Source organism: Prionailurus bengalensis, chromosome A3, assembly GCF_016509475.1.
Source record: "Prionailurus bengalensis isolate Pbe53 chromosome A3, Fcat_Pben_1.1_paternal_pri, whole genome shotgun sequence".
Taxonomy (NCBI): Eukaryota; Metazoa; Chordata; class Mammalia; order Carnivora; family Felidae; genus Prionailurus; species Prionailurus bengalensis.
This window is the reverse complement of record NC_057354.1, coordinates 133,900,677-133,928,270: the sequence shown is the minus strand read 5'-3', so window position 1 is coordinate 133,928,270 and position 27,594 is coordinate 133,900,677. Positions and strand designations below refer to the sequence as shown.

Genomic DNA, 27,594 nt, shown 5'->3' with positions numbered 1-27,594 from the left:
TGTGATGTCCCCGCCCTGCTGGAGGCTGCTGCCGGTCCACGTGGCATTTGTGCAACAGCTGCTCTCCGGGAGGGGGCGTGAGTGAGGGTTGTAGCCCTGGCAGGGGAGCGAGGATGGCAGCTGCCAGCACCTGGGTCGAGGCCACCCCCACCATGGCCCTGTCCCCAGCTCTCAGGGAGGCCCAGAGAAGGCTGAGGGGCCTGTCGTCTAGGTCACTGGAGCAGACCCCCGGGGGGAGAGCGGGTGCTGCCCAGGCGGGCCCCAGAAGCCGCCCACTTGCCCTCCCCCACAGAGCCTGTGCCCCCCTCGTGCCCACACCCCTGGACTTGTTGGGGCAATTCCTGAGCAGGAGAGAGGCCGCAAGGTCAGGCTTCTGGCACTGGCCGGGAGGGGCCCAGGGCAACCCGCCGTGGTCGGGTCCTTGTGGGGCCTCCTGTCTGCCCAGCCTCCTCCCACGCCCTGTGTACATGTATTCACTGTGCAAGGCTGCAGCTGCAATGATTTGGTCCCCTCCACCCCATTAGTGGCTTTTACTGACTTTGTGTGTCATTGGAGGAAAGACTTTATTTTGCTCTGTTGGTCATGCAAAAGGAATAAAAAACTGTTCATCTTTATTTTTTGCTCTCCTAAAGTCTTAGAGGGTTTGGGGTTTTTCATAGTTTATTTTTCTGGCTATTCCTGTGGTTAGCTTCATGTTCTCCTTTGATGGTGTACTTGCACTTCATCCCTATAACCCCCCCAAAGGGTCCCCTGGTTCTCAGGCCAGTACAGCCTGGTGCCCACATGACAGACGGAAAAGGGAGCCAACGTTGAGTGCCCCACCCGGGGACGGACATTGTCCACCGCAGAAATGCCCTGCGTGGGGGTGCCTGTTTTCCACCCCAAGCCCGGGGCCCCACTTTGTGGGCCATGCACAGCCTCAGACACAGGTCCCCCCCGTGTGCAGAGCTTTGTGGGGCAGAGGAGGGACTGTGACCTGGGCAGGTGCCGTCTCCCTGGTATGTCAGCCGAGCCTCCTTGGTGCCACCTGACTTCTAGCCAGAAATGTTTGCAGGAGGTGGGGAGCCCTCACCTGTCTCTAATTTGTACCCTTCTCTCCATGCGGTCCGAGGATAGGTGCTCCCCTGTGCGTGCACCCAGGGGAGGACTTGATGGATGGGTAGAGGCCAGCAGATGTTCTACAGGCTGGAGTGCAATGCTCAGGACATATGTCATTGTGGTTACTCATTTCCCTCCTCAAATGGTATTCATATTGGAGAAAGAAAATCCATAAGATTGTGAAAACCAGCTGATAATTTTCCCAGAAGCACCACTGTGTGTCCATCCTCCAGATACCAGAGACAAAAATTAAAAAAAAAAAAAAAAAAATCAACATTCTATTTGTGGTCTTAATGCTATTCTAGAAGGGTCATATTTATCGTTTTTCTGAGAGAGAGGATCAATAATGCAGTGTTCTGTTTCTGTTTTTGTTCTGTGCCTGTGCGTGCATTCGTGTGTATGTGTGCATGCCTGCGTGTGCATGTGCGTGCGTGTGCATGTGCGTGCGTGTGCAGTTCAGCCAGCCTCCTCCGCTAACGCCCTGTGGAAGACAAACTCTGTAAGTGTGGACGGTGTAAGCAGGCAGCGATCTTCGTCAGATCCGCCAGCTGTCCATCCACCGCTGCCCCCTCTTCGCGTGACATCTACCAGTACGTTTTTTCCTTTTTCCTTTCTTGCCAGTGGGCTTTTCGATCTGGATGGCTGGGGGGTGCTTTCGGCAGCCGCGAGGGGACAGCTGCGACGCTGCACGCCCGCAAGCCACTGCCGTTCCCAGCCCTGGCCCCTCCGGCCGCCCTCCCCAGCTGCAGGCTCCTGTCTGTCCCGCACCCCATGCCAGGGGGGGTGCTCACACACTCTCCTCCTCTGTCTTCCCGAGCATTTCAGCAACATTTCCTCCTGTCACGCATGAGCCCAGGGCTTCATTTCCTTTGGCCACTTGGCGGTCCTCAATATTTGGGCACAGTCATTTGGATGTAATCTGGCATGTGTTTTTCTTCAATATCGACATGTAGGTGAAAGTCCCGGGACCTAGGGGAGGGGGCTGGAGAAGAGGAACATCTTTCCTGGAGCAGTGAGGCAAGCCCTGGATGCAGGCCCTGAGCCTGTCTCGTCCCTGCTCTGCTGGGCTGGCAGGGGGGGGGGGGGGTCCTGGCACCTCGGGGCCCACACAGAGAGCACGGACTTCCCCCAGGTTTTTCCCTGCAGTTTTTAAGCTAAGGCAGGAGAAACCGAGCCCCGGCTGCAGTAAAGTGCCATGTGCACGTGCACTGGTGGCACTGGAAGGCTCCTTGGGTGTCCCCGTCCTGTCCTGAGGACAGTTAACTGCCTCAGCGAGGACCCTGGATATTTGGGGACAGCACTAATGTTTGTCCGAGAGGGGAAAGCGGGGAGAGGAGCCAAGGGCTCGAGGCCCAACTGCCCGTCTCACCAACTTTCTGACCTTAGGGGAAAGCACGTCACTTCTCTGATCCTCAGCCTCCCGAGTCTTTGCCCTGCCCTCCGCACAGATTGTGGAGTCTTCACAGAGTGAGCACTTTAGGGCGGTCTCACAGTGACCTGCTGGAAGCCTGGTGAAATGTGTAGGGCCCACAGGGGCGGCTGAGGCAGAAAGAGGATTGGCCCAGGAAGGCCCAGCCCCAGACTTGAGCCTCCCCCTTGCTGTCTCTCCAGGTCTCAGGGTGGACAGCACAAAACTGTGGTGGCACCCCCACAGGGACTTCCAACGGGGAAGGTACAGGCTCATAGAGGCATTTTAACCCTGACTTGAGGCTCGGAAGGACTCCCTGCCAATACTGCTTAATAAAAACCTGCAATGAAAAGAGGTTTTTGTTCTTATGAAATCACCATAGAAAAATGGAAGCCCCTATCAGAGGAGCCTCGGGTGAGAAGGCTGGGGACGTGAGGAAGTCTGACAGTCTGTGTGGCTCTCCTTTTCTTTCCACAGATCCCCTGGCTCCCACGCCGCCCCCTCCGGTAGCAAAAACGCCCAGTGTGATCGAAGCCTTGGGCCAGCCGAGCAAGTCTGCCCAGCCTGGGATCCCGCTGAGCAAAGCCCCGCCCCCGCCCCTGCCACCCCAGCCGCCCAGCCGCCTCCCGCAGAAGAGGCCTGCTCCCGGGTAACCGCCTGTCTTCACGTGGCCCGCGGGGCCTGGCCAAACTGCCATCCTGGCTTCTTGCGTTCAAGGAGCTTCCAAGCGGCAGCGGCCCCAATCCTTCATCTGAAATTTCCGTGCAGACATCTGAAATTTCCAGTGCTTCTACTCTAACGTTTGAGTACCGGTGTCACCTGATGAATTCATCAGGCTTAAGCGTCTTAAAAATAATTTATCAACATTATTAAGCTAAAAATTTTCATGCAAACGTATGTCTTCTATCCACATGACGAGTGTAGGTTTCTGTGTAGCACAGGCACTGGATTTGGGGGAATGAAGGTCCTCGAGACGCTGGGCCTGTAGCTTCAGTTTGTTGCTCGCAAGGTTATCTTACTCGTATGCATCCTCCGCAATGTGGGCATGTATTTCCTACAGACGAGCATGTTCTCCTGCAGAGGCACAATACAACCGGCACGATCAGAAAGCTAACATAGTGGGGCACCTGGTTGGCTCAGACAGTAGAGCGTGCGACTCTTGATCTCGGGGTTGTGAGTTCGAGCCCCATGCTGGGTGTAGAGATTACTTAAAAATAAAATCTTTAAAAAAGAGAGAAAGTTAACATAGACACATTAGTACCTTCCAGTTCTTAAAACCCATACAAGGTTTGCCCCTTACCCAAAGGTCTGTCCTTTTCCACAAAGGGATCCAGTTCATGGTTTCCAGCTGGATCCTTATAGTGAAAGATGGTTTTCTTTTAGCGGCAGTGATACTTAGAAGCCAAGGTCCGAATACTGTGTGTGCTCATTGCTCTTGGGGTATCCTTGCTCCCAGGCAGGCCCTCTGAGTGGTCAGAACTGGGGACACACACATGTACATACATAGGTGTATATCTGTGCATATCTGTATTTATAAACACATTTATCTCTGTATTTCTATTTCTGTGTCAAAATCCATGAGTTCACACTGTCTCCCTTTTCAGTTGTAGTAACAAACCACACCAAGACTTACTGACATGGGACACAACCATTGTGTTCTGCTACCAGACTCTGTCAGGAATTTGGATCAGCATCGTGAAGTTAGCTTATCTGGTCTCCACAATATCTGAAGCCCTAGCTGGAAGACTCAAGGCCAGGGATGGTCCAACACAGAAAGCGACTCACAGGCTGAGGCTCGTGTCATCTCTCCAGCCCACACATCTGGTGGTTGATGCTGGCTATCAGCTGGGGCCGTTGGCTAGAAAGCTTGCACGTATGTGGCCTCTGCATGTGGCGAGGGCTTCCTCGAATCATGGCGACTGGGCCGAGAACAAGTCCCAAGAGACAGGCCCAGCCCTAGAAAATGGCAGGTTGTCACTTCTGTCATGTATCACTGGTCAAACAGTGGCAGATCCCAGACTCAGGGTTGGCATGGGAATGGTAGCACAGGGTGGTGTAGACTCCAGCTCTCAGAAGAGGGTTTGGGGGCAGTGTTCTCAAGGCACCACAGGGTCTATTCTAATCTCCTTTGCTGGCCTCCTTACTCCCTTTTCTGGTGATGAGAAATCTGGCCTCTACGTTGACGATCAATACCCCCATGAAGCCAGTCTCCCATCTCTGCCTCACCTCCTCCTCTCCCTGCTGAGATCTGGGGCCCCACATGGAGACCCTCTTCGCCCTGCTGGGGCTCTCACTGCCCCGCCAACACCCTCCTCCGTCCCACTCAGGCGCACCCCCTCAGGCCTCCTGTCCCTGCCGAGGCTCCGACTCCCCAGGATGGGCCTTTTTTCGTCCCCGCCACCAGGTAGATGATGGAGCCTTTCAGGATATAAACTACCTCCTTCAGTTCTGAGAAATTTCATTGATTTTTTTTTTTTTTTTTACTGTCTTAATTTCTGTTTTCTCTGTTCTTTTTATTTATTTATTTATTTATTTTTATGTTTACTTTTGAGAGAGAGGGAGAGAACACAAGCAGGGGAGAGGCAGAGAAAGAGAGGGACAGAGGATCTGAAGCCGGCTCTGTACTGACAGCAGAGAGCCCAACGCAGGGCTCAGACTCATGAACCGTGAGACCATGACCTGAGCTGAAGTCGGACACTTAACTGACCAAACCACCCAGGTGCCCCTCTGTTCTTGCTTGTAATGTAATTCGTGTTACTCAGATGTCAGACTCCGTTGGCTTTTCCTCTACATGTATCGTCTTTTCTTTTTCATTCGGGTAAGCTGATAGCTCTGTCAGCCTGCCCCTGAATCTCCGTGGTTTAACATCTGGAAGTTGACTTCTTACACAAAATTGAGCGCCCATATTCTTGCTTGTGCAGCAGCCCCAAGGGGTGAGTCAGAGACCCAGACCCTTTCTACTTCTGAACCCTGTTCCTAGGGTTATTTCCTGAGGAAGAGCCTGGAGAAGGGTGCCTTTGACCAGAGCCAGTCCCATGGCTCCACCTGGAGGCCGGGGCTGGAAGTGCAGCTCTGCTCCGTGGAGGGACCGCTCTCTGCCACCTGTCGCTTCCATTTCTGCATTGCTTGCTTGCTTTTTAAGTCTGCCTTCTGGGAGATTTCCTTCATGTCATCTTCCAGTTCTTTCATTGAATTTTTTTGTTTCGGCTATCATATAATTTTCAAGTTAATAGTATCTTTTTTGTTTCATGAAATCATTTTCTCTCGTCTCAGATTATTAATGACGGTTATAGGGATGGAGGGGGAGTTGTTTAGTTTAGCTTTTGCTTTTCTGCATAGTTTGTTTCTTCCATGTCCATTGTCTTTGTTTTCGTTTCTGTTATGTTAGAGGCTTTTCCTCATAGATCTGGTGTTTTCTGCCCAAAGGTTGCCACTGCAGCTGAGGCATTAAAACCAACTGCAGGGCTCCCTGGGTGGCTCCGTCGGTTAAGCCTACGGACTCTTGATTTCATCTCAGGTCATGATCTCATGGTTTGTGGGATCAAGTCCCACATCAGGCTCTGCACTGATAGTTCGTTCAGAGCCTGCTTGGGATTTCTCTCTCTCTCTCTCTCTCTCTCTCTCTCTCTCTCTTTTTATGCCCCTCCCCCACTCACGTGCATGCGTGCGCTCTCTCTCTCTCTCTCTCTCTCGCTCGCTCTCTCTCAAAATAAACATTTGAAAAAAACCTGATTGTGAACTGCACCCTCATGTGCAGAGTCCAGTGTGGACTTTGCTGTGGAGGGTCTCACTCGGCAGTTTTTACTTAGTCCACCTTTTTGTAAAGATGCTCCCAACAATCACACTGGTACCCCCAAGTTCAGATACCCTCTATTCTCCCCGCTCTGAGAATAGAAGCTTCCGGTCTTCAGTGGGTTGAGGTAGGGTAGTTGCTCAGGGTTGGTCTGGGAATCCGGGGATTCAGTAGCTCCTTGAGCAGATTTTGAGCCAATCCTTTGTGTTTATTGCCATGCCTTATGCCCCCTCCCACGGGCTCATAAGCCTTGAAGGCTTGTGCACACATGGGGGTCCTTCAGGGCTTCCTTACTGCGTGAGTGTTCTCCCTCCTCAGATGAGCTGGCGTGGTTAGGATTCTTCCATCCTGTGGCCACTTCCAAAATGTTTCCTCTTCAGTTCTCTTTGTCTTGTTGGTTTAAGCTTGTTCCCTTTCTTTCTGTCTGTCTGTCTTTTTCTTTCTTTCTTTCTTTCTTGCTCTTTCTCTTTTCTTTTCTTTTCTTTTCTTTTTTTTTGTCTCTTTTTTTTTTCTCAGAGAGGGAGAGAGAGACTCTTAAGCAGGCTCCATGCTCAGTTTGGAGCCCAACTCAGGGCTTGATCTCACAAACTGCGGTCACAACCTGAGCTGAGATCAAGAGTCAGACGCTTGACCGACTGAGCCACCCAAGCGCGCCTGGTTCAAGTTTTTTCTTTCTTTTTTTTAAAAATTTTTAAATGTTTTTATTTCTTTTTGAGACAGAGAGAGACAGAGCATGAGCAGGGGAGGAGCAGAGAGAGAGGGAGACACAGAATCCGAAACAGGTTCCAGGCTCCGAGCTGTCAGCACAGAGCCCGACGTGGGGCTTGAACTCACAGACTGTGAGATGGTGACCTGAGCCGAAGTCGGACGCCCAACCGACTGAGCCTCCCAGGCGCCCCTCAAGTTTTTTCTAATTGTTTTCCTTGAGAGAAAGTGGAAGTAAATGTATTTCAGTCCTTTTTTTTTTTAAGTTTATTTACCTTGAGAGAGAAAGCACGAGCAGGGGAGGGGCAGAGAGAGAGGAGCGAGTGAGAATGTGGAGTCCAGCGCTCAAACTCAAACTCAGGAACTTCGAGATCATGACCTGAGCCGAAGTCGGACGCTTAACCGACTGCGCCACCCAGGCGCCCCTCAGACCTACTTTTGTAACCAGAAGCCTCTCAGAGCTTCTTTAATGCTGCCTTGTAAGACCTCTTTCTAAACTAGAACGTGAACATCCTTGCCTTCCTATTCCAGGCGGCACGTACGCAGTCTCGCGAGTCGCCGGGTTACGCGGTGGGGAATACACTCTCACGTCTACCCCCGGTGGCCACAGGCCAAGCTTCTCTTAGTTCCTGCATTAGGCTCTGTGCCCGCCTCTGTTCGCCCCCCTCCTGCCCCGTAGCTCCTGCCTACTTGCTCCTTCTGAGCTGTTCTTTGAGACGCCGAATCCTGTGCTGAACTTCTAGATGAGCACCAGTCGGCCGCCAGCCATCACCCGGCGGTTCAGAGAACGGGGTGTATTGGCCGCTAATGCAGGGTCCTGGGCACGGTCCTTCTGGGGGCTCTGAGGCCTCCCTGCTTCCTTGGTTCGCAGGAGAGTCCGGGCTGGGGTTGCTGGGTATGTTGGCGCAGCCTTACCTCGTTTTACCTCTCATCTCGGGTGACCAGAAGCAGAGGTGGGGAGGGAGCAGAGCGGGTGATGCTGGGGTGTCTCCAAGACCCCTTTGGATGGAGGGAAGCCTGTCATCACTGCCCGGGGGACTTCTGTTTGAAAAGAATCCACCGCTGTGGCCTCTTCGTAAGGAAGCACCCACCCCCCAGTCTTATCCTGGGTATAAATCTGGGTTTTTACCTTTGCTCTCTTTGAGCAGCGGTCGGCAAACTACTCCTGCGCGCCTGATCAGCCCCGTGCCTGTTTCTGTATGGCCCACAAGCTAAGGTGGTTTTCTTTTTTTCAAATGGTTGAAAACAACCAAAAGAAGCCTATTCATGATACATGAAGATTTTCTTTTTTTAAGTTTGAGAGAAAGAGAGCTCAGGAAAGGGGCAGAGAGAGAACCCCAAGCAGGCTCTGCATTGTCAGCCCAGAGCCCGACACGGGCTCGATCCCACAACCGTGAGATCAAAATCGGGTTGACCTGAGCCAAAATCGGGTTGGATGCTTAACTGACTGAGCCACTCAGGCACCCTGATACATGAAGATTCTATACAATTCAGATTCCGGTGCCCATAAATAAAGCGTTCGGCACATAGCCACGCTCCTTTGTGCATCATCCGTGGCTGCTCTCGTGCTGTGGTGGCAGCACTGGGTAGTCCTGATGGACTTTATAACCCACAGAGCCTCAACTGTCAGGCCCTTTAGCAAGAAGGTTTGCTGACTGGTGTCTTAGAGGCTCAGGCTTTTCCCGTAGGCATTTTGTAGTTGGGAGTGATGAAAGGCAAAGGGGGTCAGCATGATGATTTCTTTTTTTTTTTTTTTTTTGAGAGAGAGAGAGAGAGTGAGTGCGAGTGGGAGAGAGGGGCAGAGGGAGACGGAGAGAAGCTCAAGCAGGCTCCACACTCAGCGCTGAACCCGACACGGGGCTCGATCCTACGACCCTGGGATCATGATCTGAGCGAGCGACAATCAAAGAGTCAGACACTCAACCGACTGAGCCACCCAGGCGCCCCCAGCATGGTGATTTCTGTCTTGACATTGATGGAAATCAAATGACGAGACGGGTCAGATGAGTGGGGCCTTCACACGTTAGACCTTTTAAGTTCCTTGAAAATAGGTGTAAAATCAGTGCCATGTTTCTTCACCTTCGTTCTGAGACGACACAGAAGGTTCCTTTATGAAGCGGTGTGGGGTGGGGACAGCTGACGTGCTATGGGGCCTCAGACGTCAATAAATCTACCTTCTCCTTCTTTTAGGGCTGACAAGTCGATCCCACTGAGCAACAAAGGCCAGCCGAGAGGACCTGGTAATGATTTCGTTTATGGGGTTCACTGCTGCGTGGTCCGTGGGGGCAAAGCAGGAGGCATTTCCAGCCGTGCTCAACCCTGTGTCGGGCCCAGCAGCCACCCTGCCTCTCACAGACAGGGCTGCTGTCTGCTGTGTCCTGTGTCTGGCCCCTTCTGATGGGGGCAGGGCAGGGAGGCCCCAGCAGGGATCTAGAAATCTGCAGAGGAGCTGGCGGCCTTTGTCCCGCTCTGTGACACTCACATGCGCTGCACGCTTTACAGAGACTGATGGAAGTCACATGGTTCTTGGGCCTTTAGGGGACTTTTCACTCTGTAGATGAGAAAATCTCAGGAAAGCTGCCTTTCAGACATGACGCTGTGGCATTTATATTGTTTGTAACTCGCTGGTCACCACTGAGGGCATGTTGTGAAGTTGATTCATTTTGGCCCTCAAGCAGTGGATCTCTCTGGAACAGAAGCTCTGGGTCCTCTGTCCAACAGTGCGGTCCTCCAACCCCCAGCCCCCATGCCCAGGAAGTCACAGACCGTAAGTGGAAGGGCCCCTCCTTTCCTGCCTCTTTGCTCTGGCCAGCAGTGAGCGGGAGAGTCTCCGAGGAAACCAGTCTTGCCCTCTTCCCCAGGCGGGGCGGAGGGGAGGCTTCTTCCTGAATCTGGACGGGACACGACCCCCGATCCGCAGTCGCAGGGCTCGGCTCCCCTGGCACGGGCACCGGGCTGCCTCACCCCCAGTTCTCTGCACTCAGCTGGGGTTGCTTCCCTGTCCTGCGAGCCTGGTAGAAGGTCCCCCTGCCCCTGAGCCACACGGACCTTCCCGCCCTGACACCCGTGGGCTCCCGGGCCTGCTGGGTCAGGAGCCCTGGGACCAATTAGAAACAAAGCAGCCCCACCCTCCGCCCCAGGAGCTGACGCCTCCCTGCCACACTGACCTCTGACCCTCCCGCTTCTCCATCCAGACCAAGTTAAAGCCCAAGCGGGTCAAAGCTCTCTATAACTGTGTGGCCGACAACCCAGACGAGCTGACGTTCTCCGAGGGGGATGTGATCATCGTGGATGGGGAGGAGGACCAAGAGTGGTGGGTGAGTCGGGGTCTGGGCCCGGGGTGTGGCCGGGAGGGCAGAGGTGAGTCCCGGCCCACCTGGCACGAGAGGTCTGCTCGCAGGCGAGGACCTCTGCCGGTGCATCCTCAGCCCTCAGGCCCATCTGCCCCCCACCCGTCTCTCCCGTGTACACCCACTTCTGAGCGGGCCCAGTTCCCCCCCGCCCCCACCCCGGGTGGGTTTTCCCACGTGAGGGTGGGCGGGCACTGGGGCCGCAGTTCCCAGAGTTCACTTGAGGGCCTGAAATGAGGCCGTGAGTTTAGAGCCGGTACGATCCTCCCCCACACTGGGGGTCTGTGGGGGAGGCGTGTAAGAAGCCGACGTGGGGGCAGAGCCCCTGGGTGTCCGTCTGGGTCCTGAAAGGAGTGGTGACATCCAGGTGGGAGCAGGAACAGCAGGAGTGTGGCGGTTCGCCTGGCGACCCTGAGAGACCAGACCCCGCGCTCCACAGACTCAGGGATGCTGGGCAGCTTGCCCGTGTCGCAAAGCCTCTGTTCCTGAGCTGCTGCTGTGTGGCCGGCCTGCGCCCGCAGTGTGGGGACCTGAACTGACTCCCTCCCGACTGCCCCCAGCCCCCAGCGCTTTCACACTCGTGTCCAACCCGGCACGAGGGTGGGGCCCCAGCCGGACAGTAGGCTTAGCCCTCTGGAAAATACCTGTTCATTTCAGAACCTGTGGAAAATACAGAAAGGTATAAAGAAGGAAATGCTGCCCAAACTTGCACCCAAGTCTCATGAGTTGTATTAGGGCGATTTTCTTTTAGACTTTTACTTATCTCCATAATTTACCTTGTTGAGATCTTACTTGGTGTAGAACTTCTATAATTTACCCAGAGTGAAAATAAGTGAATCTGTCGCAGCCTTCGGTAAATGCTTGACTACATTTGAATAGAACCAACCACACGTATGCCACTTTCTGGGACTTTGTAACTCACAAGCTTCTGACACTCAGTTTCTTCATTAAACAAAACAAAACAAAACATAAAGGCAATCGGGGGCAGTAGTCAGCCGTCCTGCCTGCCCCCCAAGAACGCCAGGGCCCTGGGAACTGTGCTTCTGGGCCGACACCTGGCCCACCCGCAATAGTGTTGCTTACACAGCCGGCATAACCCCGCAGTTGACCCTTGAACCACGTGGGTGTGAACTGCGTGGGTCCACTTACGTGGGGAGTTTTTCTATGTAAATGCAGTATAGCAAGCACTTGAATGTATTCTTTACTCCTTATGATTTTCTTAACATTTTTTCTCTCTAGCTTTATTGTAAGAACACGGTATATATGACACCTGTCATATTGAAAATACGTGTTAACTTACCATGTATGTTATTTGGAAGGCTTCTGGTCAACAGGTTTACTAATAGCAAAGATTTGGGGGAGTCAGAAGTCATAGGTGGATTTTCAGCTTGGTGGGGGATGGCTGTGGCACTTCTAACCACCCCCCACCCCATGTTAAGGGTCAACTATATTTGAAACATGAGCGAAAGAAAAGAGGAAAAACAGTTTAGATGTCTGACCCAAGTAATTCTTTCTCAGAAGAAATTCTTCTGAACAAATCTTCCCTTTTTTTTCTCCAAATGCTATATAATGTCCTTCGAAGGTTCCAACATTTAGAATTTTTATAACCGCCTGAACTTTTGTTCATTTCAGATCGGCCACATTGACGGAGATCCCAGTCGCAAAGGAGCATTTCCTGTATCATTTGTGCACTTTATTGCTGACTGAATTGCTACTGAACAAAAAAACACTTCTTTTAACGCTCGTTATGTTCCTGTTTTGTTATTGGTACCAAAACTCTTGCCAGAATGACCCGTTTCATGAAATGTATTGTACGGTAGCCCACTTTCTCTAACACCGCTCTTCTGTTTTACAAACTCAAAGGCAACTTTATGTGTCTAAATGAATTGTTTTTATAATTTGTGGTTTTCATGAAATACTGCCATACGTTTATTAGGAAAAACTGAATTTCCTAAAAGGTGAACTGAGAAGTTATTTTAACTACATAATCGAGACCCTCAATCTACAGATTTAGCTGAACCTAAAAGTTTGAGGATTAGAAATCCTAAGCTTTCCTTGGCCTGCTTCTAGAGTCGGTCACTACAGTTGTCTTAGGTTGGTAAACTTGCTTTAGAAGTAGCCCAGTCCTGGACTGTCTAGAAAAAATGCTATCAGTTCACCTTTAAAGACTTTTTTTTTTTTTTAAAGAAACCTTTAAAGAGTTCCTTTGAAATCCACCCAAGGCTTAGCTAAAGCAACTTGGAAATTTACACCTTAGCGTTGTACTTTCCAGCCCTCATCTGTGAGGTTGCAACTATCACTGTATTCTGCATGTGCGTGTAGCCTGTTGTGAACAATCCCGCTTAACCAAACTACCCATGGTTTATTACGGCATATGGTCATAGCGCTTAATTCAGTTCCACGTTAGAGAAAACTGCATTTCCTGAATTTGGTTGAAAACTAAGGATGATGGATTGCAAAACAGTCCTTTAAACTAGTCTATATGCTTTAGGTGTCTTGGAACTTGCCTTCTTGACCCTCCTCCGTCACCCAGCTCGAGTACCGTGGCGCAGACCCCACTGTGTTCACACACACTTGCTGTTTCCTGTTGAGTGTACCACTGCCTTCCCTCTCCGGCTCCCCAAGAATGTTTACGCAATTTAGTGGCTTGTATTTATATACTATACCAACAGGAATGGTAGTTATACTGTCTTGAAATTGAATCTGTCCATTTGTAATCAAGAGCATATCTGAAATTTGTAGGTCCCGGGTAATACTCCTGAACAGACATCCCACTGTCACTGCTAAAATCCATCACGTCATTCTTACTGGGGGTGGGGGGATTAGGTTGTGTGTGACAAACCGAAATTCATGAGTTTAACAAACTTGATTATCATACCTCTATTTAGTAATTGTGAGTATAAGATTCGTGATAGGAATATTGGACATTGTGGCACTCTCTGAAAATACATAGGCCTATAATGCCCACTCAGATTTTGACCAGAAGTGAAGGGAGAAGCTTAGGTCTAGGCTTGGAAAGCGAGGCGGCGATGTTTTCATCGCACGGTTACGATGGTACATTTGATCGGAGCAGCCTGTCTTTGTCAGGCAAGACTCTTCTAAGGACAGAGCTTTTTTTTTTTTTTTAATTATTAATTGCATTCTACTTTTTATTGTTTTTATAAAGGAAAACAGAACAAACTGGAATGTTTTACGATGTGGTGTGGCAACTGCTTTTTGCCTTTCAAAGTTCCGGGTAAAAATGTTAGATCTGTAATTAAATTTGGTTGGGTTTTTGGTGGTTTTTTTTTTTTGGTTTTTTTTTGGTTTTTGGTTTTGTTTTGTTTTGTTTTGTTTTTAAAGACTACATGTATTTTCACTAATTGTTCATTTCTGTCGTTTGAACCCTTCATTTGGTTAATTCCCTCATAGATTTAAGAAAGTAAACAGGTATATTTTGCACAGTGCACTTCTTATGTATATTTTAACACAGTCCTTTTGCATTCGTGTCTTATAATCAGCCTTTTGACTACTTGGTGCCAGCTTTATAAGGAATTAAAGTTGATTCTCACTGACATTCAGACACCAGTCCCAAACTAATCTATCAGGTTCACTGGTACAGAACTATCTAGGAAATATTTTTTCCACTCGGCAATTTGGTGGTGCTATTGTGCAGTCGTTAACATTACTCTTGCCAGAGGAGAAATTCTAGTACCTTCCCTGCTAACATCCTTTCCTAGTTCTTTGCTCTTTGCAAATCAAAAAACCTGAGAGAAAGGAAACCATTGTAGATATCTATTTATATTTGAAGTTGACGCTTCACGAACGTAGCTGCGGGACGCTGGCATGTCGTGTGCCGTTTTCCATCAGACGCGACTTCGAGGGATGAGGCCCCACACGTGCACAGACTCCCAGCTCCCGTGTGGTCTGCTGAGGGGTGGATGGTGTGGCATGCAGCTCGGAACGCTACCTGAGACAATGATACTCCGTTCATTCGCTTGATTGCTCTGATCTGGTTGCAGCGCAACTGTATATATTGTATAACCTAAATCAATTCTTATTTTCGTTGTCCTTAATGCAGTGATTTATAATTAGAGCATGTTCAGTAAGTTGGCTCTTCCCGCGAACTAGTCATTTGACTGGAAAAAAATAAAACACCTGTAAATGGACATAGTGTTATTTTTAATGTTTTTAATCCTTTAAGCATTGCATATTAAAATGGTCCTTTAGAAAAACCCACCGGCCTCCTGTACGTGAGATTCTTTCTGTGCCGTTTAACACGCGCGGTGATCTCTTGCCTGGGAACGCCGAGGTCAATGCTTTGGTTTCCGAGCACGTCCTCCTGACGGTGCACCTTCACGGTCTTACTTTTTGTGTCGTGAGCTGGCAGCGCTGCGTCGCTGTTCCAGACCAGGTGACCGGCGCTCCCAGCTGGCGGGGGGCCCACGTGCCGCCCCGGGGGGATGGTACGTGACCTCCGTGGAAAGCGCTCCGTGCTCGCCACTCACTGAGGGCACTTCTGTGACGCTTAGGTGTCAGGCTTATTTGTGTTTAAAAGCGAGAGGGGAGGTTTCTTTTTTAGTCGCAGAAAGCGGACAACCTCGTTGAGAGTTAACTCACCGTAATAAGACACATTTTAATAGAAAAGCAAATGATCAGTATGTTACACACCGCATTTCTTCGCTTTCACCACTTCCTACTCCCATAATAGCTCAACCCTGCAGACTGAAAACCACCGAACTCCCACACGAAGTCAGCTTCCACTTGATTGCAGAATTCAGGATTTCTCAGATGTTAATACGGAGTCAAAAGCGGTAGATAAAACTTTGCAGATGGCTTGTGCTTGCTCCTATATTAAGTGAAAAAGATAGAGTAAGAGACTGTGTCCATCTCTTCCTGAATTTCATTTGACCAGCAGAGGTACACATCGGACCCTCTTAACACCTCTCCTAAACCTGCACGTGTCATGTGCCCCCTTCCTGCGTGCCTTTAGAGAAGCATGCGTGGCAACTTGAACCTGGCCTTTGGGAGGGCCCTTGACGAGTCCGGAAGACAACAGGGACAGAACAGGAGGGGCTTCTGCTCAGGAGGGCGCACCGCTTTGCCCACCGGCCTCGTGACAGCCCCGACCTCGAGATCCCCGCCGGACAACTGCCCGCCCGTGGCAGGTCTGACCAGCTGGCTGACCTGGGGCCGGTCACCCACACTACGCCAGGTGTCAGGCACGGTGGGTGGCATCTCTTCAGCCTCTGAGAAGACCGTAAGCACGCTATGGTTTCACCGTCTCGTCTGATGAATGAGAGACTAAGCAAGCCAACTTGAACCTCACCAGGCTGTGGCACTGATAAACCCAGAGGCTGTATTCCTCATTGCTGGCATCTGTGGTCTTCAGAGCCAGCAAGCTTCTTCCTGCCCCCAGACCATCATCGTAACACACCATCCGGATGATTAAATACAGAGCGTGCCGATGCAGGACATCCTACGGAAGTCAGGAGAAGGCAAGACGGTGACTGTGTTACGGATGTTTTACGTACTTAATTTTCCGTGCAGAATTGTGAGGCTTTACACAGACAGCATGGCTATGAATCTGGCAGAAAACAGTTATATAGGCTTTTCACCCAAACGGACATTCCAGAATGTTCAGTTAATGGGGCAGTTTGCCTTCAGGGTTATCCCTTCCTACTTAAAATTCCAGAAAGACAGGAATAAGATCTGAGTTCACGAGCCTCTTCTCTATGCCAGGCTTCCAAGCTGACATCTGCCCTGAGCTGGCATGAGATCCTAAGTTAAAAACACATTAGGGGCCAGCAGTGCGGGGTGCTGGTGGGGCCCTACCATACAGGAGGAGCAAAAGGGGGTCTCCATTACCTCTCAGAAATCAGTCATTTTTTTAAGACCAGCTGCCAGGGACATTTACCAACCAACAATTCCGCAAACAGCAGAGAAAACTACAAGTGGCCCCTTCCCAGCCTGCCTCCCAGATTCTCTAAGAAATATTACTTACATACTGATCTGATGTTGACACTTTTATACCATACTTGGAAACTCCCATAATAAATTCTTCCTCCAGAGGAACGAAAGGCAACTTTCCATCTTGCTTTAAAGTAAAAATAAATTACATGGTCTACATTAACAATTATGTCACATTCCTTAAATCTCATTAGTCAAGTTTAGCTTCTGGCCATCACAAACCCAAACCCTTTTAAGAATGCGGGGTACACAAGGGGCACCTGGGTGGCTCAGTCGGTTGAGCGTCCGACTTCGGCTCAGGTCATGATCTCACGGTTAGTGAGTTCCCGCCCCGCGTCAGGCTCTCTGCTGACAGCTCGGCGCCTGGAGCCTGCTTTGGATTCTGTGTCTCCCTCTCTCTCTGCCCCTTCCCCACTCGGGTTCTGTCTCTGTCTCTCAAAACAAAATAAACATTAAAAAAAAAAAAAAAAAAAAAAGAATGCAGGGTACACAGTAGCCTGGCAAGAATCGTTCTCCAAAGAGGCAGAAGAAAAACTTTCACCAGGATTTTGTTCTGTTTTCACAGTTCACAGAGCTGAGCAAAATTCACATCCATTTGTCTTGATGTTAATAATTTCAGTTATAAACTGAAAACATTTCTCACAGGTCCCAGAGATGCTTAAACATTTACATCAGAAAAATAAAGCTATTGGGGCACCTGGGTGGCTCAGTAGATTAAGTGTCTGACTTCAGCTCAGGTCATGATCTCATGGTCTGTGAGTTCAAGCCCTCATCAGGCTCTCTGCTGTCAGCACGGAGCCTGCTTCAGATCCTCTGTCCCCCTCTCTCTGCCGCTCCCCCGCCTGTATGCACACGCTCTCTCTCTCAAAAATAAACACTAAAAAAAAAAAAAGTATTTAGATTCTAAATCTATGTTTTTAAGTTTATTTTGAGAGAGCGTGCGTGTGTGTGAGAGTGGGGGAGAGGGGGAGAAAAATCCCAAGCAGGCTCCACACTGTCAGCGCAGAGCCCAATGTGGGGCTCGAACTCATGAACTGCAAGGTCATGACCCAAGCTGAAATCAAGAGTCGGATGCCCAACCAACTGAGCCATTCAGGTGCCCCTAAAGGTATTTAGATCTTAAAATACTCCAAGCTTATGCTGATGTCAGCACATGAAACCACCAGGAAACAGCTGCAGGAAGCACGTTTCAAAGCCACTTTACACCCTTCCCAGCTGTTAGGTAGGTCTGGGTCCCCCCGCCACGTCCCAGGGCTTTGAGCTTGATGAGCAGATGACACCTGATGGTTTCCCTAGCAGATTATCCAGTTCTATCCTAAGTCAGAATACTGCCTAACTTGTCTTCTGCACAACTAACAAGATAGCGTTGGCATTCAGTAGATGTTCCGTGCCGTAAACGTTTGTGTGGAAACATTTGCCTACACTAAGGAAATTCTGATAAAGAAGCTATGTCTGCATGCCTCCATTTTTGGCTCCTTGCGTGGTTCTAGTAACCTCCTGCCAGGGACCTCTCACCGTGGGCTTCCAGCATTTCAAGAATCAAAAGATGGGATAATAGCAATGCTATTGTCACTGATGGAATTTTGACAAGCCCGGGGTGATCTGAGAGACTTAGCGGTCCTTATCAGAATGAAAATAAGCCGAGTCCACTTCTGGGGGGAAACATTAGCCATCCTTCAGTACGATACTTGGACTGGTTGTTGCTTGCTCACTTTTGAAACGACCGTATCCCAAACTGAACGCTGGGGTACTAACTGTATCAGTCCAGACTATCAAGAGGTCTCTGTTAGATGACAAATTAGATTGCCTTATTCCCCTCAGACAGAAGAGACTTCCTGTGCTTTCCTGAGGACGTGACTTTATATCTAATGATCCCATTCTCCATGATTTACCAGACCAAACATCCCTGGAGTAACCAGCACTCTCTGAACTGACAGAGGAATCTTCCACCGTGGTAATATCCCTTTGTTAAACACAAAGACCTGTGGCTCCATTTTGTGGAAATTCAGGAAGCAATTTAAGTCTTTTGGTTCGTCCACTTCCACACTGGCAAGGGCACAGGTCTTACAGTATTTTATGCACTAACTGTACATCTTTGATTTGTCTTAATTTTTATTCTTAATTTTCCTTCATAATTATTTTGTCTAAATCTTCTTGACTAGGGTATGTTTTGTTTTCTTTCTAATTTGAGAGAGAGTGCAAGCAGGAGAGAGGGGCAGAGGGAGAGAGAGAACCTTAAACAGTCTCCACATTTAGCATGAAGCCCAACATGGGGCTCGATCCTGCAACTCTGGGATCATGACCCGAACCGAAATCAAGAGTTGGATATTCAACCAACTGAGCTACCCAGGCACCCCACTGACTGGGATGTTTTTGAAACCCACTTCACCTCAATTCTTGTTGCGAACAGGGTATTCATTGATAGGTCAACACCACTATGAGTTAGATTATTCAAAGAGCCGTAACTAGTTCAACGGAAATACAGTAAGGTTTGCCAGACTGTTTGAAAAGACAAACTTATGGTGTGCAACCAGTCACGGCACTCGGCTCCTCATTTAAATGAGGAGCTCAGTCAGCCCCAAGAACGTAAAAAGTGCTGTTTTTTGAAGGAAAGAACTGTCCCTGTTCCCTTGAGACTCCGTCCTACACACCTTGTACCACCTATAACCACAGTGCTCAGTAAACATTGTAACAGTGATAAAAGCATGGAACATTTTCTCCAAAGCCATGAATTTATTCTCTAGAATGTTCTAATATTATTATTATTTTTTTTTTTTTACCTGGGCAACATCTATATAATTTATCAGGTCTAGGGGCCCTTCAAGACTTTTCCCTTCAGAGAATTTCAGTTTCTCAATGGCACCAACATACTTTATTCGAAATTCTGCACAGGTATCTGAAGTGTTATTGCTTTGTCCTAAAGGTGAAAGAAAAATTGTTAATGGTAAGACTTCAAAAGAAATATCTGCGTTACAGGGTATCCTCAACCCCTATGCAAATAAAAAACAGACTGTTATCAGAACTTCATCATTAATGAAAATAAAAAACTTTTAATGCAAAATTATTTGAATAGGAAAGAACTTGGAATTTCACTAACCGTTTCCTCAGTGACTCATAATACACTAAACATAAAAATCTCAACAGGAATAAACCAAAACACAGGAGAAAAATAAATTGTCAACTAGATAATGATTGGGTACCTTCATGATACGTTAAAATATTTAGAGTTTTTTGGTTTCTTCTTCCTCTTTACCATGTTAACTATTAATTTGCTTTCCCCATTCAGCAAATCTGGTCTACCGCTACCGGTCAAAAAAAAAAAAGAAAAAAAAGAAAAACCGCAATTTTTTTTTTCATGTAGATGGAATAATGCCAGACAGGAAGTCCCTTAACATTAACAGATGTTATGTTACACGACAGATGGCATCAGGCTGCAGAACCGTGTGGGCTGGAAGATCTGGCCAGTCCCAAAATTACCACCAAGCACTACGTAATCTTCCACGTTAAAGGAATACGACGTGGTTACTTTTAGGTTATGTTTATGTAGAAAAAGATGCCCACGTTTTTAATGTTTTTAAGACATCTGGAAGTAAAAATAATAGACCTTACGCTACCATAAGCTCTTTTACATCATATGGTTCCTGCCTTCATCCCACCCCTCTGCCATCCCCACTTTCATAGACCGGTTAGTCTCTGATCCTGAAGGGAAAAGTAGAAAGAGTGTAGACAAAATATATATATATTTTTATATTTCCAGTTAGACTCTAGCCGTTTATTGGCCTGGATGAGAAGGTACCTTTTGATTTCTCAGGAGCTACTAATTTCAGGTGGCTGCATAAATGTTTTGGAGACTGACAGATGCTACCCTTCCAACAGCAAGATGCTTCTCCACGGCCCTCAAGCAAGGTCATTCCAACAGAACTCCCGCTTTGCCACCCCATGTCCTGAAAAGCTGTTTTGAAACCCCTAAATTGTTACCGTGCTATTTTTCACACGTGTTTGCTCTAGAAGCCATGACGAGCAGATCGCCCACGTGTGCCAGCACCACCAAGGCAGTGGCTTTCGCCAGCCATTTCAACCCACGTCCCACCAGATCTTGGGCCATTTCCAAACTCTTGTCCAAAATGGCAGAGGAGAAAAAAAACAAACAAACAAAAAACCCAGCGCACAAGAATTCGTTGTGCTACCCCGGTAACGCTCTGTGAACACCGGTTAAAAGCCTTAATAAGTGGCCCAACTCTTCTCCGTACCTGAGCTTTTGGTAGAATCTGTATCGAGGCTGGCCACAGTGCTGGATCGTGAGAGCCCCCCAAGGCTGGAGTCTACAGACTGAGAAATAACAAACAAAAATGGAAACAGAATTAGAAGCACTGTCTTCTCTCAAATCCTCTAACAAACACTCAAATTACTTCTTATAGTTGAATCAACACATACAAAAGCAGGTCGACTATTCAGGCAGGTCGAATGTGGCAGATTGTTCTAAAGACAAATTCTATAGCAAACTTCAAAAAACAGGTAGTCCCAACTGCTCCTATCATAACAGCATCAGATAAACACGGTGTGGACATTCCCAGTATAAACTACAGCCGTTATACCCGCCTCCTTGTAAGATACCTGGTAGTTAGGTCGTTGTGTGAAAATCTACGCCTTGCTTTCACTTAGTTTCCACTGACCCCAAAAAGAACCCGGTGCAGAAAGCAGGCAGGGAGCATGATCCCGTATCGTAAATGAGCAAAGATACCCAGCGGGGTGAAGTGATTCACCCAAGGTTACATCTAGAAAATACCCCAGACTTCCAGTCGAGGCCTAATCCCCGTTCCCGCGCCTCTGCAATTACTCTGACGAGGACGTGGCTCACGCGGTCACGCGCAGGCCGACCGGCAACCAGAGCACAATTCTCAATGTGAATTGCAGAGAAAACTCAATGAAACTGTTAAGCAAAACACAAAGCATCATCCATGTTAGCGTGGTCTGTTCTATAGAACCATACCCTGGATAGGCTTCATTTCGTTAGAAATGGCGTTCCGTGAAAATTCCTGATTCAAAAAATTAGCCACTGTTTTTCACCTCAAATCAAAGTGAGATTTTATTTTATTATTTTTTTTTTTTAATTTTTTTTTTTCAACGTTTATTTATTTTTGGGACAGAGAGAGACAGAGCGTGAACGGGGGAGGGGCAGAGAGAGAGAGAGACACAGAATCGGAAACAGGCTCCAGGCTCTGAGCCATCAGCCCAGAGCCCGACGCGGGGCTCGAACTCCCGGACCGCGAGATTGTGACCTGGCTGAAGTCGGACGCTTAACCGACTGCGCCACCCAGGCGCCCCCAAAGTGAGATTTTAAAAGTACAACGTACTCATATTTTTTCCGTGTTCGAGAAGTGAAATCGAGGAGAATACAAAACTGTTTCAGGCCTTATATATGTTTTTTCCCTTTTCCCTTCGTGGCGCTTCTTAGGGCAGAACATACAATGAGAACAGAGCTGTAGGCACAGAGACGTTCACCGTAACGTTCCGTGTGGGACTGAAAACTGGAAAGAGCGTACACACTCAGGGTGGGGGGGAAGGCAGCTGGAACTGAGATGTTGTTACAACTGCCACAGGGCGGGCGGTCACCATCATCTTGGGGCTCAGGCCCTCACTCCACGGCAGGTGGCCCCTTCCGCACCTCTCCGGGCCCCACCGGCCACCTCAAAGAACCCGTGGCCCGGAACCAACATCTCAGGCCATTAGCAGGTTCCCTCTGGAGTCCGCAAAATCCGAGCTCCGGTCTTGCTCTGCCCGAGCAGGTCAAGGCCCCTTTATCCGCTCTCTCATCGAGGGAACGACACTGGGCCGGACCAGATGCCCAGGCTGGGGGCCCCACACAAGGGCTGCAGAGGTAACAGCGGGAAGCTTCTCGACCAGCCTCAGTGCAAAACCCTTCAGGGAAACAGTCGATTTTTCCCACTCTCGGGCAGGATTCCGAACGACGTCAAATTCCTGTGCCTCTGGCTAGAAGCCCACCGGCTCAGTGAGACTCCCGAGTGGCCGTCACGGGGTCTTCCACCACCGAGGCGTGGCCGCACGGGCTAGCGCAGGGCTCCCCTCCCCGGGGGCGGGCACCTGCCCACGTTGTGCCGCGGGTTCCTCTCCCACCCCACCGCGTGCCAGCACTGAGCACACTCGTCTCTTCCGAACCGAGAGCTCGGGAGGGGGTGGAAAGGGTAGCGGTGAAACCGAGAAACACAGGCCGGTCCCGGGACGGGGACTCAGGCCTCTGAGGCCCCTTTACAAACCACTTTCTCACTCTCTCCAGAGCCCTAAACGTGGCATTTGCCTCACCATCCACCTAGCTCAGCGGTAAGTGAACAGAACTACAGTTACGTACACACAACCACCGATCCCAGAATTCGAGAGCTCCGGCCCCCCGACTGCCTGCAATTTCTATCACGTAAAATGCTGCAAAATCAGTGTTTCACTGAGACCGTTCACCCGTCCTCTGTCCCAGCTGGGTTCGGGCACGGAAGAATCTCGGCAGATCTCCACAACAGAACGGAGTTAAATCGAGCGCGGGATGATGCGTCTCTGGCACCAACAACGGATGTGAAGACGCGCCTAGTCCGAAAAACACCGGCAGCTGTGCCGCGGTTGGTACCTTCGTGCGGTGCCAGTGAGGACAGACAAGATTCTCCCCGCTTTAGGATTCTGTTCCTACGTCCGCTCCCCCTACCTTGCTCTTGGTACTGATTTCACTGCTCTGGGAGCTGCTGCTACTGTGCCGTTTTTTGCCTTTCCGAAACATTTTTCACCGTCGCTCGATGCAGAGGAGCTCCCCCTGGAAGGACAAACGGTAGTTAGTCACGGCAGGAGAAATAACCTCCCGTCACTTTATGCATCGCAGGAATAAAGATCGCCAATTCCTTCTGGGTCCTCTCACCGGAAACGAATATTCTCCTTCGACCACGGAAGTCAGAGGCTGCTGTTTCGTTCTTTTTTTCTTTTTAAGTTTGAAAAATCTGACGCAATGAACCAGAAGGACAGAAACCTTCCTGGCCTATCCAGGGGCGTGAGAAGCATCGTTCTCAGGGGTGACACACACACACACACACACACACACACACACAGGGGCGTGAGAAGCATCGTTCTCAGGGGTGACACACACACACGTCATCTACTCCTCAAAACACTCAACTGTCTCACCGCTCTTTAATCAGTTCAAGACCTTAGTAAAACATGTGACGTATTAGCTGACCAACCAAGGCACTGAGATTCAGCTGCTGTCTCAGGGTCACATCCTGTGAATGGTCAGGCTTAGAACGGACGCCCAGAAATGCGCACTTTTCTCCAGGTCTGGAGCGAATTTTAAGAAAAAACTGACATAAAAACATTCCAAGGTGCCAGCTCTCCCCTCTGCACTCTCGTGAGGCCAGGGAAGGAGGCGGCCTTGAGTCTTCCAGAGTCAGTCTTGTATATATCTTTTTCTTAGGTAATAATTAACGCCTTGGAAGCAAAATTTATACTTTCCTGTTTCACAGGAGCACATCTATTATAGTTGAAAAATTGCTAAGTAACCTGCATGGCAATGCTTCATAGTTCACATGCTTCCAAATGCATCATGTCACTGTTCTCACAGCAACCTGGTGACACATTCATTTGCTCCAGATGTTGTTTTAAGGGTTTCCCTCATCTGTGCCGCATATTATGCTGGGGGGTTATAGAAGGTAGGTTATAATCTGCATTTTATAGATGAGGGAACTGTGACCCATCTTTCAGGAGGATTTATGAGTAAGATAACCTAACCAATTTTTACTAAGGACTGGATCCTACCGAGGGAACAAGGGAATCTGCTTACGGTGGAACGAATACTATTTTATTGTCTTCAAAGCTCCCACAGACGGCCGTGTGCACAGAGAGCTTCCTGTCATTCCGACATGATCAGTTCTTTTCAGAAAAACAAGGTACCTGATGAAGGAACAAGAATGAATAAATCGTGGGGTGGTCACTGAATGTGCCTGCTCCCATGAGAAGTTTCTCCCACTCTATCTGGAGACGTCATCATTCTCAGGCCACTCACCAGTGTCTGTCCTTAGGCCACTTGCCCAAGACTGAGTTCCAAGCCCAAGCTTTTTCACTAGCCCCATCATCCAACTTATTTCTACATTTTTGATTCATCTGTGGAGTAGCAAGAAAATCTGATTCGTTCATTCATTCCTGGGTACCCAGTGAGCGCCTTTTAGATGCTGGGGATACAGCAGTGAATAAGACAGGTAAAGGCCCTGACCTCAGGAGGCCCATTCTCAGAAAGATGAGACAGACCAACGAGAAAACCGAATACACACACGTTGTTAGGAAAGAACTGTTATGAGGGAAATGAAGGCAAGCTCAGGAGACGCAGCTGATGGAAGGAAGGGTGAGCACATTAGAAAAAGATGCTCCGAGGAAGTGAGCAATAAGGAGACGTGAAGAAGGAAAGGAGGGTGGCCGCACAGGTGCGGAGGAAAAGCAGTCCAGCAGAGAGCAGGGCAAGTGCAAAGGTCCTGAGGGCACATGCCTGCTGCCAGGAACAGCGAGAGGCCACCTTGGCTTTCACGGGAGCAGGAGGGAGAGGGACAGATGAACAGAAAGGTGCAAGGGGGCTTTGCAAACCACAACAAAAGTCTGGGGGTTAGGTTTAACAGCAAGACTCCAGAGGCTGTTAAAAGGCAGTCAAGGGATAGGATCAGACTTCTGTTTTAGAAAGATGACTGGCTGTGGGTGGAGAACTAGCCGCAGAAGGTGTAAATAAAAGAAGGGAGACTAGCAGGCTACTGAAGATCATTTGCTGCCACTGATCACCTTGCATTCATGGGATGCTTTTCAGTAAGAACAAGAGGGCAAGAGAGCCTTATTCCAAAGTCTGCACAAACTGGGTTAACCTAGCAGCATAAAGCACCATGTTAGCAGTCTCTGATAAGTCAAAATATTGCACAGCACATTTAAGGACATTATATCTTAAGTGTGTGTGTGTGTGTGTGTGTGTGTGTGTGTGTTTCAATATACAACAATTTTAAATACGACTTTAAAATAAAATTTTATGCCATCCCTAGTGAAATCCTGAAGCATCCCTTCAAGTCCCTGGAATACTGGAATGCTTTGGAAATCGGCACACTGGCACAATCACGCCTTTGCTGCTCCTTAAGACTTTCTTTCCACCACCGACTGAGAAGCTGAGGGAGGGAAAGGCACTTATTATTAAGTCTTTGATATCTGCTGCTATTTTGATGCATGTTCTGGAGCAAATTATTCTTGTCTCTAAATTATTCACGCACACAAATGAGGCCAAAGATACAGACTGTCACTTGGATGTTCCAAACTTACCAAATGCAAAAAATGGCTGAAGCAAACGCTTCACCTTCCCTTCCGTAGCCGCTCTGCTCCTCTCCTTTCCCTTTCAGTAAATTATTATTATTTCTGGTGGAAACCAGGAAGTCATCAACTCCGCAATGTCCTCCAAGCCCCACCGCCAATAAAATACTAAGATCTGCTGAATAAACCTCCTGAACCGTTGGCTCATCCACACCTCTAACAGGTGCATGCCATCACTAGCCCGCTGCTGGGTATAATCACTCTTTCATCACCTGATGAAAGCAGTGCGTCCCCAACCCACAGCAAGACACAGATGCACAGAGTTTGGCATGCGACTTAAGGAAGGAATTCATGTCCCAACGGGACTCCTTGCCACTTTAAAGCTACTACCAACCTCCAGCTAAAGAGATTTCTTTAAAACTCAAATCTGATGTCAATAATGTGCTTAAAATCTTTCACTGGCCCTCCAAAGTTACAGAGAGTGGAGTCAAAGCTCTTGGCCAGGACATGCAAGGTCCTCCGTGACGGGGGCTCCTATCGACCTCTCCAGTCTCGTCTTCCACGACCAGCTTCACAGGTTCATCTCGAAGGAATGCAAAGAGCAGGCACACAGCTCCCTGTTTCCATGCTTTGCTCCTGCCATTCTGTCTGCCTCAGACGCCCTTCCACCTTTTTTTTCAGTCAGCTAACTTTACTCACCTTTCAAGACTCTGTTCAGGCTTCTTCTTTACTAGAAAGCCTCCTTTGGACCTCCAGGTTGGGCTAAGGGACCGGCACTGCACAGCTTGAGCATATACACCCTGGTCATAGCACCAGCCGGCTATTGCCCACTTGGAACTATCTTACTCTGTTTAACTTGGAACTCTCTCAACTGTGAGCTCCTCAAAGATGGGGGCTAGGTATTTCATCTGTGTACCCAACGTCTGGCACAGACTGGCAAAGGACACGTTTAATGAACTGAAGAACCTTCTCCCAGATACCAATTTCCTGTCCGCCCAGTGCTGGGCGCTATACAAACCTGTAACCCTCGCTACTGATCAGCAAGGCTGCAGTATCACACAGCCCCTTTCAAATGAAGAAGCCAAAACTCTAAGCGTCTTGCCCCAGGTCGCTAGGCTAATAATGGGTGGGGCCAAGTTTGGAACCTAAGACAGACCCGACCGCCGAAGCTCTTTCCAGACCCCACCCTGCTTCCCACGTAGTCCGCACTGTTGTGTTGCGCCTGCCACGTGCAGGTGCGCAGGATGAAAGCAAACAGGACCGACACCACGCCGGCCCTTCGCGGTGGGGGAAGGGGGCTGGAGCCGTGGAGAAACCAAGAGGAGCCGGCACAAAAAGCGCTCCTCACGGCCCCACAAAGCGGAGTCCGACTCCGGAAGCAGCCCCGCGGAGGCTCCCACTCCTGTCTCCGTGTCCGACGGGACCGATCCACACACGACACCTGCCGTCACAAGCGCTGCAGTCCCACCCCAAACAGGAACCTGGCACCTGGGGCACCGCATCCTCCCGCAGGCCCGGGCCTGCTCCTCCACTCCCGCCGCCCGCTCCGCGCCACCTGGGGACTTGGGTCCCCGGCCCCGGGAAGGCGGGTCCCGGGGGAGACCGCAGCCCCCGCGGCCCCACCCATCCGCCCTACCGCGGGCCTCCCCGCCGGCACCGCCTTCGGGACCCGCGTTCCCGGCCAGGCTCAGTCCGGGACCGGCCACGGCCCGGCTCTCACCTCACAGCCTCTGGCCCGCCCCTGGGGCCGCCCGCGGTCGGGGTCAGACGCCCACAGCCCAGGCAGCGGACACTGGGGCAGCCACTCCAGTTCGAATTCCAGTGCCAGCTTTTCCGGCGCCCCAGGCCCCGCCCGCCGGGCCCCGCCCCCGAGGCGTCGCGCAGGCGCAGAACTGACCCCGCCCCAGGTTTCCGGACTCCGCTGAGGGGAGGAACCTCGCGTCCCGGTTTCTCCGACCGGAAGTCGG

At 49.7% G+C, this 27,594-nt stretch overlaps 2 protein-coding genes across 14 annotated transcripts in view; one reads left to right on the top strand and one right to left on the bottom strand.

Annotated features, from left to right (window-relative positions):
- Positions 1–14,572, top strand: part of ASAP2 (ArfGAP with SH3 domain, ankyrin repeat and PH domain 2) — a 171,575-nt gene extending 157,003 nt beyond the window's left edge. For 3 of the 8 annotated variants that reach the window (XM_043604562.1, XM_043604554.1, XM_043604556.1), the window contains 6 exons: positions 1,554–1,688; positions 2,984–3,155; positions 9,195–9,244; positions 9,680–9,771; positions 10,199–10,321; positions 11,987–14,572. In XM_043604562.1, coding sequence (XP_043460497.1) covers positions 1,554–1,688; positions 2,984–3,155; positions 9,195–9,244; positions 9,680–9,771; positions 10,199–10,321; positions 11,987–12,061 — 647 coding nt within the window. In that variant the 3' untranslated portion in view covers positions 12,062–14,572. The remainder of the gene's footprint in view (positions 1–1,553; positions 1,689–2,983; positions 3,156–9,194; positions 9,245–9,679; positions 9,772–10,198; positions 10,322–11,986) is intronic. The other 5 variants (XM_043604557.1, XM_043604555.1, XM_043604558.1 and 2 more) reach the window with 3 other exon arrangements.
- Positions 14,573–14,949: 377 nt separating this feature from the next.
- ITGB1BP1 (integrin subunit beta 1 binding protein 1) lies at positions 14,950–27,504 on the bottom strand. 6 transcript variants are annotated; one of them, XM_043604574.1, is made up of 8 exons: positions 27,348–27,495; positions 24,135–24,244; positions 23,013–23,117; positions 20,554–20,632; positions 19,084–19,220; positions 16,338–16,430; positions 15,663–15,812; positions 14,950–15,182 (listed from the first exon to the last, which is right to left on the bottom strand). In XM_043604574.1, exons 3-8 carry the CDS (start codon positions 23,082–23,084, stop codon positions 15,111–15,113), a joined length of 603 nt encoding a protein of 200 aa, XP_043460509.1. In that variant the 5' UTR covers positions 23,085–23,117; positions 24,135–24,244; positions 27,348–27,495; the 3' UTR covers positions 14,950–15,110. The 6 variants fall into 6 exon arrangements, with proteins under 6 accessions (XP_043460509.1, XP_043460514.1, XP_043460510.1 ...); XM_043604579.1 differs by lacking the exon at positions 27,348–27,495 and adding an exon at positions 27,264–27,288; XM_043604575.1 differs by lacking the exon at positions 27,348–27,495 and adding an exon at positions 27,116–27,230.
- Between the last annotated feature and the right edge of the window lie 90 nt (positions 27,505–27,594).